This window comes from Drepanopeziza brunnea (genome assembly GCF_022702325.1).
Source record: "Drepanopeziza brunnea f. sp. 'multigermtubi' strain 214-2 chromosome Unknown ctg1, whole genome shotgun sequence".
NCBI lineage: Eukaryota > Fungi > Ascomycota > Leotiomycetes > Helotiales > Drepanopezizaceae > Drepanopeziza > Drepanopeziza brunnea.
Window position 1 is genome coordinate 109088 of NW_027094064.1, and position 18589 is coordinate 127676.

General features: G+C 51.4%; 6 protein-coding genes across 6 annotated transcripts; 3 read left to right on the forward strand and 3 right to left on the reverse strand.

Moving 5' to 3' along the window:
• Positions 1 to 334: 334 nt before the first annotated feature.
• L3040_000011 (uncharacterized protein) lies at positions 335 to 787 on the reverse strand (the record flags this gene model as incomplete). The annotated part of the gene is made up of 3 exons (XM_007295031.2): positions 335 to 347; positions 400 to 409; positions 460 to 787. 3 exons carry the CDS (start codon positions 785 to 787, stop codon positions 335 to 337), a joined length of 351 nt encoding a protein of 116 aa, XP_007295093.2.
• Positions 788 to 2969: 2182 nt separating this feature from the next.
• On the forward strand, positions 2970 to 3938 carry L3040_000012 (uncharacterized protein; the record flags this gene model as incomplete). The annotated part of the gene is made up of 2 exons (XM_007295033.1): positions 2970 to 3240; positions 3409 to 3938. The coding sequence occupies 2 exons, from the start codon at positions 2970 to 2972 to the stop codon at positions 3936 to 3938; spliced, it is 801 nt and encodes a 266-aa protein (XP_007295095.1).
• Positions 3939 to 4412: 474 nt separating this feature from the next.
• On the reverse strand, positions 4413 to 6448 carry L3040_000013 (uncharacterized protein; the record flags this gene model as incomplete). Its single annotated transcript, XM_007295034.2, has 5 exons — positions 4413 to 5320; positions 5372 to 5815; positions 5863 to 5961; positions 6011 to 6073; positions 6124 to 6448. The coding sequence occupies 5 exons, from the start codon at positions 6446 to 6448 to the stop codon at positions 4413 to 4415; spliced, it is 1839 nt and encodes a 612-aa protein (XP_007295096.2).
• Positions 6449 to 10334: 3886 nt separating this feature from the next.
• L3040_000014 (uncharacterized protein) lies at positions 10335 to 12153 on the reverse strand (the record flags this gene model as incomplete). The annotated part of the gene is made up of 5 exons (XM_007295035.2): positions 10335 to 10413; positions 10482 to 10512; positions 10565 to 11422; positions 11891 to 11963; positions 12106 to 12153. 5 exons carry the CDS (start codon positions 12151 to 12153, stop codon positions 10335 to 10337), a joined length of 1089 nt encoding a protein of 362 aa, XP_007295097.2.
• Positions 12154 to 12223: 70 nt separating this feature from the next.
• L3040_000015 (uncharacterized protein) lies at positions 12224 to 13297 on the forward strand (the record flags this gene model as incomplete). The annotated part of the gene is made up of 5 exons (XM_066154979.1): positions 12224 to 12256; positions 12410 to 12617; positions 12699 to 12773; positions 12877 to 13106; positions 13196 to 13297. The coding sequence occupies 5 exons, from the start codon at positions 12224 to 12226 to the stop codon at positions 13295 to 13297; spliced, it is 648 nt and encodes a 215-aa protein (XP_066013049.1).
• Positions 13298 to 15200: 1903 nt separating this feature from the next.
• On the forward strand, positions 15201 to 18444 carry L3040_000016 (uncharacterized protein; the record flags this gene model as incomplete). The annotated part of the gene is made up of 4 exons (XM_066154980.1): positions 15201 to 15491; positions 15545 to 17423; positions 17479 to 17952; positions 18017 to 18444. 4 exons carry the CDS (start codon positions 15201 to 15203, stop codon positions 18442 to 18444), a joined length of 3072 nt encoding a protein of 1023 aa, XP_066013050.1.
• Positions 18445 to 18589: the final 145 nt, after the last annotated feature.

Below are 18589 nucleotides of genomic sequence, written 5' to 3' on the forward strand. Positions count from 1 at the left end.
AGTGAATTGCTCGCGTGGCCACGGTGCTAGGTACCAAGCTGAACGGCTCCAGCGTAACCTCCCTGGGACAGTTGCCCGCAAGCGATTACCTCCGACCGCGAGCGACAGGCTCTGGATGCCGACGAGAGCTTGTTGAAATCAGAAGGCAATAGCCAGAATGTAGCATGGTATGGCCATCGCCGCACCTCGCCCTTCAATACCCACCGACCGCTTTCTGGGCCAGGCACAATAGATGATCGTCCCGGAGTCCATCTCCGGAGCGAGGCCTCCAGCTCATGCACGGCGACTGCTTGCCCAAAGCCCGAGCTCCCCGCTCCGCCTTATCATCGTGGATTTACAGCCAAATACTCAGAAGATTGTCAACAAAGATCTCCGCAGAATAACATGTGAAGCACTTACGCTCGCTTAGCTATATTCTCCCCATCCACGCTTCCTACGCCTCACCCCTTCAGATGACACGGTCTCTCTCCAACGCCCTTGCAATTTTTCCCCGGCGCGTGTACTTGGCTCTGGGATTCCACAACATTTTCTGGACCCGATTCCCCAGACTCATCCTCCGCATCAACTCGACCTCGTCTCCCGGCGATGACGATGACGACGACGACGACAGGGACGGAGACGAGGACGCGTTGTTGGACTGCACGTAGGAGCCGGGTGCGAAATCGATGGTCTTGATGCCGTGCTCGTGGTGTAGTTCGTGCTGCGAGATGGTGGGCTTGAGGGAGTCGAGGGACTTCTCTGGGTCTGGGGAAGAGGAGGTAGTGGTAGCCGAGGTTTGTGTGGACATGGTGGTCGGTGCTGTCTGGAGTGGTGGATTTTGTGATATTCGGAGATGAAGTTACTGAGTCGAGTCTGACGAGCGGAATTGAGGGGAAGATCTCGTGCCAAAGCTGAGATAGTTAGTTCGTCTCCCAGTGAGCAAATAGCTTGTATCTTGGAGCGAGATGAATTTCCAAAGCAGAAGTGATGAACAAGCATCGAACACTCGCACATATGTTTATATATATATATATATATATATATATATATGGGTCCAAAAAATACCGTCACGCTGCAGCCAAGAGCACAGCATTGCATTGCATTGCATGACATCCCCCGTGTTTTCCCAATACAGCGTGGGCCGTCCATGACGATTGGGTGGGTGAGTGGGAGAGGAGCTGCTTGACGGGCCCGAGGAGTAGACGAGGTCGGATCGAAGTCGAGGCGAAAACGAGGTGTGGAAGGACTCTGGAGGCGGGTGGATACTTCTCAACAGATAGCTGGTTGGCTGTGATAGAAACTGAATGTGAAGGTGAATGAAAGTAAACGGTAAATGCCTCGGAAGATACACAAGGGCAGAGAGAATACTGAGGCAATTGATGCGCTTGAGGAGATGAGGCTTGTCGGGGCGGCTGCTGAAGCTTGGGAGTTGTGACATCTGGACGAGCAGAAGCGACGTCAAGGATCCAAGACGGCACATGGCTTTGCTAGAGCCGAAATCGTGAACTAACACTCCTCGGGCACTATAACCAGCGAACATCACGACAGATCCGCATCATTGCAGGTGACACACATCCGGAGAAGACCAAACTGCATTTGCGAATGACCCAGCGAAAAAAAGACCTCGGCATCTATCTCGTCTCGGGTGTCAAATATACACAAAGACGCCAGCCATCTCTCTGCAGCGGCATTCCGAGAGTTCCCCCCCAGAGCCGAGCGTCAATCTGACCCAAATGCATGAGTCGCATCTCCGTTCCAGTCCAAGCAACAAACAAGCAAACGCCCGAGCCTCCCTCCATACCGAAAATTGGCTGCTTATGTGGTGGGGTTGGGGTTCATCTGTGTATGGAGTTAGTCGACTGTTGGATTGTCGAGGGTATAGGAACGACAAACCTTGCGCTTGCCACCGGTGAGCGTGACGTTCACGAATCGGCGGGTGTATGTGATGCGCTTCTTCGCGCGGCCCTTGGGGGTCTTCTTCTTCTCTTGGGGCTCAACCTGTGCGTAGACCATCAGCATTCGTTCCTCTGGCATTGAAAATACGCAGTCCTCCGCCAGCAGTGACCCATCGCCACATGGTTTCGCATCCATGCGCTCTTCATTTCCCATGCCGCCACTCTGCCCCCCATCAAGAAATATCGTGTATCGTACCTTTGGTGTCTGAGACTTGACCTTTCCGGCACGAGCGAGGGATCCGTGAACCTTTCCCATATTTGCGGTCTATCGGTATGCTGAATGTGAATTTCCGATCTGGGCGGCGATATCAGATTAGCTGCTGTTGCCTCTCCTTCGCGCTGTGCGCCGTTCCCAGGTTCGCAGGTTTCGCAGATTGCAGATTCGGGAGGGCAGGGTTGCGTTGATTCGGAGAGATGATGGATCGATGGGTACTTACAGGTTGTTTGTTGTTGTCGATGTCGTGGAAGAGGCTGTCGTCAGTTGGAATTTGTGAGTGTGGACTGAAACTCTCGGTTAAGCGGCGCTAGGCCGGTAGGGCATTTTGAGTGCCAGTCACGTGGACACTCAGGACCATACCATCATATAGCTGCAGGTCCCCACAAAGTAATATGATTGCACGTTCAAGAATCCGCAGGTAATTCTTCGGCTTTTTTCAATCTAACTTGACGATCCTGCGAATTTCTTGCTTCAGTAATACACATCGCTGCACGTGCGATAAGGGCTCTTATCGGAGCCGACCGACTTCCCAACTTCCCTGTCTCCGTATGCCGAAGCCGAGGCCGGAGCTTTCGGTCTTCCGATGTCAGTGATCCGCCTCCAAGTAATCTTATCACTTGGCCTCCTCTGCTTGGCTTACTCTCTTGCGCCTCCTCCTCCTCTGTTCCCAAGACAAGAGTCCCGACGTGTCCGCGCTGGCTATCTGTGATATTGAATCAATAAACTTTTGCTATATTTTCTCTCTCTCTCGTGTCAAAAGATTCTCCCTCTGCCCTTTTCTCTCTCGGCTGCCAAAGATCGATCCTCGAGCAAGCAAGATGCAGCAGCTCTCTCTCCTTGTCCTGCTACCCCTCGTAGCAGCACACGCCCTCTCCCCAAACCCCGTTTTCACGAATCCAGTGTCTGTTTCCGGCTTCAAGATCCCTACCTCTAGGGAATCTGCGGTCCAAGCAAGAAGAATACTTCACCTTACACCGCTGGCAACACTGGCTACCGTCTTCCCATCCGAGAAATCGCATTCCCAGGATGATGCAGAGACGACAGAACAAAGACCGCAGGGCCTGGGAGGTGTGCCTATTGGACTGATGGGTATGTCCATCTCATTTCGATAGTTGGGCAGAGCTCTAGCATACGCGCTGTCGGGACATCGAGGCCAAGTCAAGCTGGACGAAATCGATCCGCCCTTACCGAAGAATGGCAACAAGACAACCATCAGTACTCACTTTAGTAAGTAAACACTAACTCGCGCCCATCCAGACTACTTCGCAGACTGCGAGTCCACCGGAAACCCCACCATCCTCGCCATCAACATCGCGACGTCCTTCAAGAACGTCGCGGCCGGGTCCAACATCTCCATGTCCCTAAGCTGGACACCGCCGTCTCCACCGCAGCCCTCCTACTTCAACCCGCTCTCCTACTTTTCGCCCAACGACCCTAGGCCCCTGCCCTACTCGGCAGCCTCGCTCCCGCGCTTCTCGCTCATCGGGAAGCTAGAGCCAATTTCTCCTGACCTGGTCCAATCGCTCAAGCTGGCGAAATGCTTTACCAATAAGCACCCAGACGCAAAGTACTGGCTCCCAGGGAATCCGGTGCATACTAGTACGTGGGTCAGACTGGTTGTCGAAGAAGTGTACTGGATTGGCGGCTTCGGAGATCGTGCATACATCGGGTGGATCCCTATTGAGGAGTGGAAGAGTGTGGAGAGGAGTGAGTGGGAGGGCATCAGGTTGCCCGGAGAGGAAAAGGGAGGGAAGGGGTGGATGGACTGGCTGAGAGGGGAGCTGTAGATGCTTGAATGTGATGATGATGATAATGATGATGTGAATGGGTAGAATGCGAGAGGGAGGGATGTCACAATGATGATATAAGCGATAATGCGCGTTGACGATTTTCCTTTCTTTAATACCTGAGCAGTGCGAGAATGGATGTACGCACATACATATAAGCATACACGCGTGAAAGCAGCTGGGTACAGCAATGTTATACCCAGGTCCAGGCCAAGACCGTTCCCATGTTGGACCGCTTAGAATGATGTGTGGATGTCACAACTCCAGCTTCATACATCCCCTGATCCTCACCAATGCCATCCTTACTCAGATACAAATAGGTACTTACAGGTGCAATAATGCAGCAATACCCCGCCCTCTACGCGATGCAATGCAATGCCCAAGCGTCAATACCACAACAAGCACGACACTCACAATACACAATCCCAACCAAACACCGCCCATGCCACAAACCCACCCGTCTGTAAACAAGCCCTACTCCAGATTCTCAAACACAGGTTCGATAGGCGTCTTCCTCCTCCTCTTTGGCTTCGGCCGCTTCGCAACCTGACCCGACTTGAAGATCTTCCCCTTTCCTTTCCCCTTTCCCTTCCGACTAGAACCAGCGCCACCACTCCCGCTCACTTTCCGACGAGTTTGCGACCTCGTTCCTAAAGCCTTCTTCTTGCTGAAAAGCGGCTCCTCCTGCGATTCCGACCCCGACTCCGAGTCCGAGGTAGGCACCGAGCTCAACGGGCTCTCATCCCCATCCGTGTCCATGCGCGCACCGGACGACTTGCCCTCGATGCTCCGATGCAGCTTCCCCTTGTAGCTCCTCCGCACGTCCATCTCGCTGGTGATGAAGGTCCAGCCGGTGGCCCAGCATTGGGCGTTGACACGGAGGTCCTTGTGCTTCCGGCGCATGAAGGTGCGCATCTCTTTCACGTCTTCCAGCAGCTGGTCGTCGTCTCGGTGCTCCATGTGCACGGCGACCAAGATCGCGGCGGAGACGAGTTCCAGGGGGCTGAAGGTCCGCACGTGGCCGGTGCCTTCGCCCATCAGGATGTTGGCGCGCAGGTACTTGGGCGCGGGGTCGAAGGCGGAGTCCGTGTTGACTTTGAAGCGGGTGGCTGTTATCTGGGTGGAGGAGAGCTTGACGAGGTGCTCGTAGCGTGTAAATACTGCTTTCAGTGTTGCTTTCAAGGGTAAGGGGATGGGGGTTTTGGAGTCAAGGAGCCGCAAAAGGGCCTGTGGAGATGCTTGTAAGGGAGGGGTGGATAGGGTACGGTGGGATGATGAGGAGCGCGAGTAGCGCTTACGGCGCGGCGATGAGAAAATTTCGCGGATCATGTTGAAGATTGTTAGGATGAGGCGGAAGCCAGAGGCGCGGCTTTGTTTGGATACTTCAAAACTAATTAGCGAGCGACATTCGAATGGAGGCAGGAAGGACGTACGATTGACGATGAGAGCGTAGTCGTCTTCGAATTGGCGGGTGAAGGCTGCCCATTCGGTGGACATGGTTCGCATTTTCTCGGCCGGGGTGAGAGCTATGCCACGTTGGACGAGCTGGAACATGGTCTCCTCTGTATCGGGCGTCAAGTCCTCGTACTCGTAGCAACAAAAGAATTGCTTCTCGAAGAACTTCTTGACTGCGTTGGGTAGGACGTTGCGATTGCTAATTTGGATCTGGCCATTGATGATCGGGTGGCAGAAAAACCACTTCTTCTGAGGGGTATTGGTATCGAGAAACCCGATTTTGCCCTTCATGAACTTATAGATGGAAGTCAGGCGCTGTTTGCCGTCGACACAGGTACGCAGGAAGCGCTCCTCGTCCCGGCCATCGACCTGAACTATTTTCTTCTTGACGTTGAAGATGATGGGAGGGATAAAATATCCCACTGCGGATTTCAATATGGTGTGGTGAGAGGTTTGGTGGTGAACGTACTCAACATGGAAGTGATCAACAGAGAAGCTCGACCTTCGTCCCATACCTCCTCTCTCTGGTAATCTGGGTCAAGAACAATGGATTTGCTCTCGACGCATCCTGCATCACCGGTAAGCGAAGATCTCACCGTGGTTGAGTCGAGCCTTACGGAAAATGTCAATTAGTGTTCGTTTGACAATAAAAGGCTCGGGGATCTGGCGGATTTTGAAGCCTTTGGTAGGGTCAGCCTCCATCTGCAGCGCTAGACCATCTCGAATTTACCTTCGCACACGAAATGCCGTACCCCGTTGACATGAGCAATTCCTTCGTACGTGAGGTCAACAATCTCATTGCCATCTTCGTCAAGCTCATCCACGTCCTCGAACATGTCATCCTCCCCATCAGGAAGAGTAAGGTCAATCTTGACATACTCGGTGGGCTCTTCTTTGATCTTCCTGGGCGCGGGAATCTTGCGACCAGTCTTGTTTTCGCTGATGAGCTCCACTGCATCGGGATCATCCTTGATTTTTTCCTTCTCGTCCTCGGATTTGGTGTCGTCTCTTATTAGAACTGGCGTCGTGGATAGCTCCGCCGCCATCTCCATCATCTAGAGATATTACTGTTCGTTGTATTAGTTATAGGTCGAATAATGATAGATCTGAAAGGATCTATGTAGATGACAGGATGCGACGATTGTAAGGACTCAACAGAAGCCCGTTCGTTGGGAGGGCCGCTCCTTCTTCTCCAACAACAAATGTACTGCTAACAAACTTCAGAAGCAGAAGATCATATCCAAACAGCCAGTTAATGCCATGAGCCCGTGCAAACAAATTCTTTCGCCTCGCCAACACAAGGAGGTATAGAAGCCGAGGCAATACTTCGTCAGAGGCCATACTTCGCCATACTGGGGTACAGAATGATGGCAAGTAAGAGCTGATAGCTGGCCATGTAAACCTGCAAAACAACCGTTCAGAATGTCCCAATCTCTAACTTCAAATCCGATATCAAAATTAAAACAGCAAAGTAAAGTCGCACCTGTCCACTTTTCGCTAAGTAGCCAGCGCATCACGCGCCTCGACGCGCCAGTAGTCCAAACATGACTTAAACACCAGGAAACTTCCTATTATGATACCCCAACATCTGATAAGCACACTGGTACATATCTCATCTCCGTAGCTCAACACTCCGTTCCTCTACACTCTATGCGACAAACAGACGTGCACCGTGACAAATGCGCGTCTTCACGTACCTTCTTCTCAAGACAGTACCCGGTTCCTCCGCAGCAGTGTTCTCGATTTCGTCAGGTGGTCTGTAAAGAGACGTTGGCTCGGAAGTGGTGACATGAAGCTCGTCGTTGAAAATAATGGTGGTTGATGGTAATCTAGAGACGTGATGTTGCTGTGCAGAGTAGTCGTGGTGGAGCCGAGTGTTGAGCCTTGCCGCTTTGGTGAGAGGGGCGTGATAGGGAGGCTAGTATGGAAAGGGAATAGTGGGGGCGGCATGGAGGGGCTGCTGCACATGGGATGATAAGCGAGGCCGGAGAAGAAGCTGTGGGTCTGTTTGTTTACTCGTTTGTTTGATGTTGGGATTTTGGGTAAGCTGAAAAAAAGGGCATTCATGGCTGGGACGGCCTTGAGTCTCGAGAAAAATTATAGCTTTTCTTTCTGCTGAACTGTACACGAACCTCATCCCTCAGGGCTAACATCTGAGATTCTGAGGAAATGGAGTAAGCCTTACAAGAGTTTGAAGCCGGTCCCGGATTATCCGACGGTGAATTAGTTGTGTTACAAGGATGAAGAGCATGATAGTGAAAAAGAAGGAGAGGCTATAGGAGGACTGATTTTAGAATATAGCTGGCCTAATAAAATTTGGATTGAGGAGCTCATATTTACTCAAAGGTGTTGCATGGAAGAGATAGGGGAGTAATAAGCTCGAGAGGGTAAGGGGAGCAAGAGACGTCGAGACAGGATACGAGGCAGTGGGTGAAAAGAATTTACCGACATTAACAGACTTATAGAGTAAAGCGTGTCCGGACCAGGTGTTTGAATCTTTCTAAGGTCTCTATGCCACCGTAGCCTACAGCTCTATAATAGTTTAGCTAAAGTGGGTGGATAGGAATGCGGGAGATCATAGGTGAACAAGAGTACGAACAAAACAGGGATGCGATTGAGAGCTGAGAAGTGTACGAAAAATTGGGAGAATACGATACTTTATAAAAACCACGTGCCGGAACGGGTTTTTTTTCGACTTAAAATATCTGTCAAAATTCCCAGATTTTCATGCCCCCTCGTTTGATGAGAAGAAATACTGAAGAGCTAAGATCGGATCAATAAAGACGAATTGCCTTGTCCAGCCTATTGGTGGGAAATGCGCAAGGGATACGATATTCTACGGACCTGAACTGAGGTCTCAAATGAGAAACTGTTTTCCGGGACATGCTTGTGTTGCCATACCGGATAGTATTGCCGCTTATAGGTCATTGCTATTATTATTTGCCGATTATTCAAATTCAATGGAATCTGTATTGGTAACTTGGGTTCCATTCTTGTGTTACGACAGCTAAAACTTGACTTGATATAAAATTTTCTGGCTGAATAGATTCAGGCCATCAATGTTTCAGCTAAGAATATGCAGCTGATTATCCATTGATTTAAAGAGCTCGGACAGGAATCACCTCTTCCGGTTATTGGTAAAAATATCGGGCTTCTTCGTACTTTTATAGGCTACGAATACGAGCCTCCAAAGCTTTACGACAACGAGAACGATGTTTGTACTTATGTGGATCGAAGCCGTTCGTAAGGCTATACCTATTGAATAGTTGACGCGAGAAAACTCAGCGCAAATTTTTATGTAATGCTTCTTCAGAGGTACTAAGGTGTCCATTTGTATCCGATTCTGCACAAGGCAGCTATGAATGAAGGGAATGCCTCCCTCTGCTTCCCTACCATGTTGGGACACCACCTTGGGAGATCACTGTGGTCCTTACCTAATTATGTAGCCAGATAACAGATCCGTGGCCTTGAAGCGAAGACTCCGAGGAGTGAGTGACTGAGACAGAGATTGAATAGACGCAACCGTACACACCGCGACTGGAGTAATATAGATGTACTCAACGACCGAAAGCACCTCGTGAAAAGAACAAGTCACTATACAAGCGAAATGCTATACATAATCGCTTGTCGCAACTATCTCTCAAGAGCGTATAATGATGCCACGCCGCTAGACACAAGAAGTGTTTCTTCTTAGGTCCGGAATGGATGAATATCCATTCATATCTCCTGGATAGATCTTGACCTATTCAAAGCTCCCACGCACACGAACACACGAACGTGAACCTAGCTGGAGTCCTGTCGAGCTGGTGGGAGACAGAATCGAATGCTCGGCAAGAAATCCATAACAGCCAGCACTATTGACTTTGACAGCAGTATTGGAAGCCGTACTCTGAAAAAAAAGAGAAAACCATTCCTCTAACATCGCCTGTACTAAAAACTTGCCGTGGTGGTTGGTAAATTGAATCCTGGTCTTGATAATAGACCTAGATCTCTACTTCCGATTGCTGCTGCTGCTAGCAGTCTTTAGTGAGGTGAAAGCCGAAGTGGCCTTTTCCTGAGGACGGTAGTCTCTACATCTGCCATAGCCCTTCAGTTCAACGTTGTCAGTCGTCTTATAATAGATTTCGTACTTTGGTATTTGGAGCAAAAGCGCATGGGCGGCGGACGCTGGCTGGCGCTTCTCATCTTCTTTGTAGAAGAGGGTCTGAGATAAGAGCGTATATAGTGTGCCTCAGACTAGGCATTTGGATATCATCTTTCTTGCAAAACTTGCTAAAGAGCTGATTACGACATGACCCGCCCAATCGCAGCCTTCTTGTTGGCCTTGATGATACGTTTTCTGCTATCAGTGTGCAGATGGCGGGGGGGGGGGGGGAGGGGAGGGCTTTGCGCAACAGTATTTCTTTCTTCATTGAGTGCAGGTGGTTAAACACGTCCTTGGATATGTGCTTGTAAGGTAGTTGGAGGAGTGGCTGTCAATTGTATGATCGTTATCGATTTCCTTGCTGATTAGTTTTGAGCGTTAAACTGGCAAGAAGGAACCATCTTTATTTAGCCTTTGGTCTGTCCGAATATCCAGAAGATAATATCCGGGCTGCGAATCAGAGCTATGCATATGGACTTGCCAAAAAAAAAAGGTAGAAAAAAGGAAGGGGGGAGGGGGAGAAGAAGGAGAAATGCTCCCATCTTGATGCTTGAGCAATGTCGTTACTTCAAATATGTTCCCTTAGAGAGGGGGCAGGAAATTATGGACATTTTAGCAGCCTCGAATTGATTGTGTCAAGACCGTGGTTAAGGCTGACGAAAATTGGGACCTATCGAGGATGGCGTCTACGAACTTCATTGAATATCCCAAGCCTGGGCCGTGGGATATTGAATCGTTGTGGCGTGGGCACGAAGGCCCCAGGATTTTCTACAATATGAGATCAGGTACAGGGGAATTCAGGCCGTTCTGCCAATCCCCTTGTGGAGAAATTCAGGCCACCCAGACAAAGCCGACGCAGAACCAGACTGGGCTGCTCTATCAGGAATCCATTTATCGTGAGCAAATCGAGTCTCACGTTCCAATATCACAGTGGGTACACTTACAAGTACCAAACGCCCCGTCCAAACGCCACGCCTGCCCTGCCCGGGCTGATGTACAAATCATAACCCTCCATACAGCGCCATACCCTCAGTGGTGACCTTCAAAAGAGTTGAGCCGGCTCTCCCCGTCTCGCCCCCCATTTTCCGCGCATCTTCCGCACCTTTCTCGACAGTCCCTAAAAACCGTTGGTGGAACACCCTCCTCCTCGCATCAGAATCCATGTACGCCGCCCCGTCCTCATCTCTCGGCGGCCCGAACAGGTTCAGATACCCAAAAGGATCCGACACCGTGGGGATCATGTAGGTTCTGGCGTCGAATTTGATTTCGTCGAGAGTGCGCTTCTCAATAACGGCTTCCTCGCCCAGCCCAGCCATGAGGAACTTGGAAAGAACAACGAGCTGGCGAGCGAAATTGCGGTTAGTTTTATTGCTAAAGGTGACTTTGCTCTCCGCGCTCCACTTGCTGACCGATTTATCGAGCGTCCAGCCGAGCATCGACATGAAGGAGTTGAGGGTTTTGACCCAGCCGCCGGGGCACTTGACGGCTGCGTCGCCGGAGACGTCGAGGAGCCATTCGAGGACGTTGAGGGCGTCGTCACGGATTTCGGTCGCGAGGTGCGTCATACCTGCGCGAGTGTAAAGGATGACAGAGGCGGCGCGGTCGGAAACATCGCGGTGAGGAAGGGTCTGGAAGAGCCTGAGGAGTTGGGTTCGGACTGAGGTGGAGCCATCGAGAATTAGAGGGAGGAGCTTCGGGAGGAGGATGGCAGCTGATAAGGTCGGTGTCCCGGCGGGTGCATTGGAAAGTCGCGAGACGAGATATGCCATGGCATCTTTGCGCTGAGTGTCTGATTTGGATGAGGAGGCGAGAGACAAGTAGTGGTTTAGTTGATGGGTGGTGGATGGAGCGACCGTAGTCAGGGATTGTTGGTTCAGGACGATGGCTATGATGGTATGAATGTCAGTCTTTTGAATGTCTTAGTGTCTATGTAGGACATGGGAACAGGATTGATTGAGGAGATATGAATATGAGAGGAAGATGATCCAGATGGACAGGTCTGCTTGCCCGGCGTCCCCCAGTACATTGGATCCGCATCAACGCCCCAGGTCTCAGGCTTTGCGGGTGACGATTGGAGCCCGAGTCAAACAAATGCATCAATCTCGAGGCTGGTCAGGGGGAACCAGGCTCTCGGTTCGGAGTAACCAACCACCCAGAGCTTATGAAGAGTTGCAACTTGCAAGCCCAGATTGCAAGCCCAGATCAAACTCAGCATTCCAGTAATATATACCAATCAAGCACAACACGGTAAAATGTGGGAAGTATCCAAGCTGCAGAAACAGACAAATAAGAAGTCAAAATATAGCGGAAGAAGAATAAATAGCAGAAAGAGAAAGAATTCCAAAAAACCCACACTTTGCTTTGAAGCTGGTATCGGTGAAGTTATCGGCCTTGGCCTTGGTCTTGCCCACCCGCAGTTTCGCTTTCTGTGTGGCGACGTTAGTAGGAGGATGTCAGTAGGAGGATGCGAAAGGTGAACAGGTAAGAAGGTGAGAAGGTGAGAAGGTGAGAAGGTGAGAGGGTGAGAGGATATAACACGTGAGAGGGTTGGAATAGTCACGTGCTAACCTGAAAATCCTTTTTCTTCTCGCGTTTCTTGCGCATAGAAGAACCCATCTTGAACAACCACACACAGATCGTGACAGAGAAGACCAGAACAAGAACAACAACCGCAACAATAACAACAATGGTGGGTCCTGTTGACGACCCGGGCTGCAAGGTAAGAGTTATTTCCTAGTTCCTACTTCCTATTTCCTAGTTCCTCTCGGCTACAACGGTCTGGAAGAACCTATCCCCGAGCCGAAGTGAGGCCGAGAGTATCCGTAATTCTTGCTAACCCTTGCTAATCTCTACCTCTCTCTCCGTATCTCAGTCTCGCACTCTCACCACGATCTTCCTCTTCACCTCGCTGTTTGCAGGAATCATCATCGGCCTTACCTGCCACTTCCGTAAGAGCTTGAGGAAATTGCTCAGAATCAAAACCACTCCTGCTCGTTGCCCAACTCGAGTCCAGTTCATCAGTTTCATTCAACATTCCACTCCGGAGAGACCCTTCACCGAAGACCACTTTCTCATCACTGGTAAGTCAACAAACAATCCCTCGGCCTCAGCCTCGATCTCGAGTCTCTTTACTAACAACAGCTCTTACCCCCACCCCACAGACTCCCATGGCAACCATCTCGTCACCCTGTTTGTCCGTCGAAGAGACACTGGCGAGACTCTGTTCCAAACACGGTGTGAGTGCCGCGCTTGCAATCGACAGGACTACCGCGTGCGTGCTCCACGGTACGGGGGCACTGGCTGCTATATTTGCCTCGAGTGCGGTGCCCCCCAACCCAGCCTCATGTACCTCCGCGGCTGCCTACACGATGGAGACAGCGCCTTCGGTGGTAGCCGCTGGCTCAACAAGTTTGACCTCACCTTCCCCCAGTCTACCCGGGGCAACAGCGATCAACGAGGATGAGGCCAAGGATGGAACCGCGGAGGATCGGGCCACTGAGCGCTTCGCGAAGATGGTTTGGGGCTACGTGAACTCGACGGGAGAGCTGGTGCACGATATGGATTCTGAAGTATGCAGATATACCCCTGGACACTTACCCCCTCCCCCCCCACCTTTTCTTTTCCAAGGCGGATGGTAAGCTAATTGGTGTGCGCATAGGACGATGTCAAGTTATTACGACTCAGAACGAAGAAGCATGAGCTGGTCATTGTCCCGGACCCCAAGTACATTTTCGTGGTCGTTCATGACGTTCCTTCATAGTGTTCGATAGCAGGTGATTCTCTGGTTGCACATGGCGTTTGTTTGGTCTGGAGCGAATACCCTAGTGCTACATAGGACAGGAGTTCACGGATCTGGGGACATGGATTTGAGACGAGATAATGGCAATATCTTCGTTCTCCATATCTATGCTGGGATTTTGCGGTGACACCATGGGTACGGCTCTGGAAGCTGAGCTCGGCATCGAGTTGAAATTACTGGGTTCGAGCTGCTGCAGAAGTCTGCAGCGCTGTGCGAGCTTCATCTGATGGTTCGAGGAGTGAAGGGTCGGTTTCCAACTCGTAATGCAGTGTGATGGTGCTTCTGAAGTGCAGTTCAAGATTCCGTTTCTCGGCTCTCAGCTTGAGCTGCACCGCAACCTCCAATCTCCACATTCAGAAGGCAGGCGTATCACATCTTCACTTCGACTAGAGATGGGGACAATAGTGGAAGTCGGATGACCCGCGTCCAAACATTACAAGCCTAGGTAAATCCTACGTGTTCCATGAGGCCGGGAGGTTCGAATGGGATAGCACGACGAGATGGCAGAGCATTCCAGCCGAATATGGGATAAGACTTCCGACCTGACGTCTCACGAATCACCGGGTGCAAAAGACAAGGATCAGGGAATCTTTCTTTCCTTCTCTCCGTAGGTACCGTATCAGATACTCTCTTCCTGTATACGTAGAGGACCTTGTCGCACTTCGTAAACCATATGCATGTATATAGTAGGTAGTATATTTAACACGTCTATAATTAGATCTGTATTGCCTGGCTAGCAGACTCGCACTCCTAGGCACCTACTACTACCGGTACTTCGAGCTCTCAGCTTTTAGTTGTACGAAGCGAGTCTATACCTAGGTATGCTTCTTCGGTACCTGGTCTTATACTACGTATGTACGTAGTATGTGCAGATGCAAGTAGTAGTACCGGTAGGTACTACGTAGTTGTACTACGTACAGTAGTAGTACATGTACCGTACCGGTATACGGTGGGTACCTGTTCTGCTTTTTTCCTTTTCCTCTGAGCACAGGACAGAGGATTGCCCTGGCACGGCAGCCAAGTCTCTCTCACGCCGCTGATGCAGCTACTACGGTACTACTAGATCAAGATGCCTTTTGCAAGTTGCAAGTTGCAAGTTGCAGCGTGCAACGTGCAACTTCCATCTTACTGGTTCCATCTTCCGACTTCCAAGCTTCGACCTCATGCAAGCAAATCGGCATCTCCTCCGATTACTAATACCTTCGCAGTGTGGTGTTCCGGCTACCGGTATTGCTACGGCTCCTGCACCTGCACCTGCTCTACGTACTACTACTACGTACCAGTACGTACCAAATACCGACCTCTGCTCTACCTGCAGAAGCGGCATCCCGCTCTACTCCGTAGGCTCTAGGCCGTAGCTTAAAGCAAGGTCGACCAGGGGTGCAAGGTCAAGGTCCAGGTCCAGGTCAAGGTCCAGGTCCAGGTCCAGGTCCAGGTCCAGGTCCAGGGCCAGGGCCAGGGCCAGGGCCAAACAAAAACAAGGATTGCGCTCTTCTCCCTTCACTTCCCATGGCGCAGTCCAAAGTCCAGATTCATCTTGCAGACGGCGTCTAATGCTACCTAGTACTTAGTACTAGTATAAGGGAGCACTCTTCGGAGGAATCCACGACCTGGCCATGCCGTGCCGTGCAAGCCCAATCAAAAGCCCCAGCTCGCCCGTGATCCGCAGGCATCTGCCGGTCTGCGTCGTTCGCTCATCCTCTGATTCTCAGTTGCTCGCTCGCTCGCTCTTCTTCCCTCTCGCAGGGTCTTTTCTTTATTTTTATTTTTTTATTGTGCCCGTTGGTCGGCAACACTCGTTAGATTGATACTCGACATCTAATGCCCTCGACTGCTGTCTCGCTACTTACTCCGCGGCATAACAATGCCTTCTTTCTCATTCCTCAGTCCCTCCAAAGCCAAAGCCAAAGCCAGAGCCAACGCCAACGCCAACGCCAACGCCAACGCCAACGCCAACGCCAATGCCAAAAGAGATCGTCAGAAGGCTCCTTCCCGTCGCGACAGCAGCCATGAGAGCAGCACAGATCAGAAGGCTCAACGGAGACAGTCCAAACGCGATTATCTCCGCAGTTTCTGGAGGCTGTCCAGCCTATCCCACGAATCCCGAGCCGACCGCCGTGCGAGTGGGCGGAGCACGGTACGAGAGAGATACCTTGTCCGTTGGCATGCTTGACATCTTACTCAAGCAACAGCTGACATCATCTACAGCTGCGCCCAAGGCAAACGAATTCCGAACCGGGATCCGAACCGGAACCGGAACCGGAACCGGAACAGGCAGTCGCATCTCCTGCAAAACTGCCAGAGTCCCCAGTCTCTCCCATGGACAAGGACAAACCTCTGCCCCCCCCACCTTCGTTGGGCTTTCCGGAAAGCATGCCTCCGGCGAAGGCTTCCGTCCAACTCGAGCGCATCATCTCGCCTATCACAAGAGACGAACTGCATCAGATATTCTCTGGAGCGCCTCAATTCTATGCCAGGGCAGAAGGGCACTATACAGGCGCGCCGCATCCTTCTGTCTGCTTCCCATGGGATGGTGACATAAAGGTACGGGATCTCACTGATCACTGGAGAATTCACGATGAGGCATGGGGATATGTCACGGCGTGGCCGCATATTACCATACAAAGTAGCAGGAATCCTTTTGCGATAGAGAAACACCATCAGAAGCGGAAAGCGCATTACCTGCCCAGGTGTCGCGAAAGACCAAATATGTTGAGCATGCACGGGATTGAAAGGGGCACGATGGGATATCAAGCTGCGCTGGAGATGGGGGTTGCAGATGCGCTCGAGATCCCGGATGGGCATGTGGACACGAGTCCCGAGGTGGTTAATGAACATAGGAAGCATTTTCTGAATGGCAAGGATGGGCTGAGACCGATTCCGGATAGTCTTCTCATTGACCGTTTGCTCGACATCAGTAGGGTGTACCACGAGGATCCGGAGAAGAACCCGAGGCCGAGCTTTCAGCTGTACTCTGAGCTTTTCGCAGCGATTTTATTTCCTCCGTCGAAAATTACTGATCACAACGATCCTTACAGCCTCGTCATTCAAGTCGAGGCCTTGCTCGAGGTGCTAGCTGCGCCTATAGTTTGGGTGGACTTTAGTCTGGTTGAATGGCGAATTAGACTTGGCCAAATACTCTGGGGTGTAGCCCTTGATCTGGATCAGGAAGATGGAGTTTCTATCAACAATGAGATGGCTCGTGACCCTGGAACCGAACGATACTGGCTGCTGGTGCAAATTCTGCTGTCGTGCGAACTACTAACTCGGCTGGATGCTATATCTGTGAAGATGGACGATGGCGTGAAGATAGCGTCACCCATGGAGATCCGGGACTTCGAGCAGATGGCAACGACGAGCATCAAATGGTCGCTTCTACTGGCTCGTACCTGGTTAGAGAACATCACCATCGAAAGGCCGGCTGTGACTATTGCGGACAAGAAGCCAGGATGGCGAGCGGCTTTCTCGTCAGCCGCAAATCCCGAACCAATGTTAGCTGATAGAATTGAGGATATCCGTTTTACCGGGAGGCACCAAAGTCGGCAACTCAGTGGACTTCTCCATTTTGCGCGGAACATTCATTGGCCAGATCTGGACAGCTTGACCGCGAAAGCGGCGGCGAATGGTATTACGATTTCCGACAGCATTCGAAGCACTCCCGTCGGAACACCCCTATCGGTGTCTACACACCGGTCCTCGTACTTCGCGAATCGACGACCACAAGTGAAGCGAGGGATTTCACTTTCCAGGCACGTTCCGACCATGATCTACCCTGCGGGATGGCTCTCCAATTCTTATATTAGCGGACTAATTCTACCAGGCGAAGGACTAAGCCATTTTCTGATTTCCACGTTGCTAGAGAATGATCCGATTGCATTGTCGCGGTTGGGTGACCAGGCGAATCTTTATGGTGGCTTCATCTACCAGGGCAAAAGCTACTGGAGTACAGCGTGCATTGTTGGACGGGTTTTGGCCGCCGGGAAGGGTGCGACGGATTGTATGGGCTGGGTTTACTCTGAGGTATTGCCGAGGGGAGCGAAGGAGGGCTGGATGGATATTGAGCTGGAGGAGACTCGAGAGCTGGCTAGTATGCTTTACTTGCAAATGAACACTTGGCACGCATAATGCTGACATGATTCCAGTCTTATCTTCAAACGAGGAGCAAAACAACCCAAGACTCTGGCAGAAGCAAGCAGTGGAACACGATAGCCACGTGGTTAAAGGAGCAGAAGGACTCTCTGGTGTGCTTCCAGGAGACTTTGTCGTCCCTTCAGATGAGCCTACCGACATAGATATCTGCGTTCACCTCGAGTCTCTGGACATGTTCGAAGCCAAGGATTCTATCCTTTCGACACCCACTGAAGAGGAGCCTACCCCGTTCTCGCGGCTCAGCCTCGCTCCGACGGTCAAGACTTATTCCGCAATGATGCGCTTTATGGTTCTGGGAACTGAGATGGCCAGTCGGGAATTGAATGTGGCGCTGAATCACGATGTGCATTTCGTTACTGCGCATCCATGTATCCCTTCTTCGCATGTGGAGCTCTTGCGGTCGTCTTTGAGGCTGTCAGTTAGTAGTAAAAGCCAGCCCACAGAGCTGGGTGACGGGGCGTTCAACGGTATGCTTGCCTCCAATCTCCTCGTACTAATCGAGGCTTCTTTTCAGGACTGATAAGTACGCAGCCCACCCTCTCCACACGAACTATACTTTCCACAAGACATCTCTTTGTTCTCTCTTTTCTCCCCTTGGGCCCGCGCAGGATCTGAAGACCATCGATCTCATCGCGGCTGGGTTCCCCCCTAGGTCCCCTGATCACACGAATATCGCCGTTTCTTCTGGTACACCCCAATTCTTGATCATCGACTGTACCGACGCGTCACTGGCCTCGCTCCCTCCCCGATCCGGAAGCGCGAGCCCACACAGTAGTATGCGGGAGAGAGAAAAGAAAGAGAAGGCGAAAGGAGGTAGCGATTTGGAGATGCTGGCCAGGGCGGTTTGTGCGGAACGCGGGTGGAATGCTGTGATAAGTCGAAGGGGGCGGGGCTGTCTCGCTTGTGCTGTGAGGGAGGCCGGCGCGCTGGCTTGGAGGGTTGTGTTGAGACTTGCGTGAGGTATGGGGCGACTGGGAACGGGAAGGGGAGTTTATGAGGTACGGATTAAGAAGTACGAGATGAGAAGTATGCGACAATTATCAGGGTGGTGGCTTGGATGGCTGGCTGGCTGGCTGGCTGGCTGGCGTGGCATGGCATAGCAAG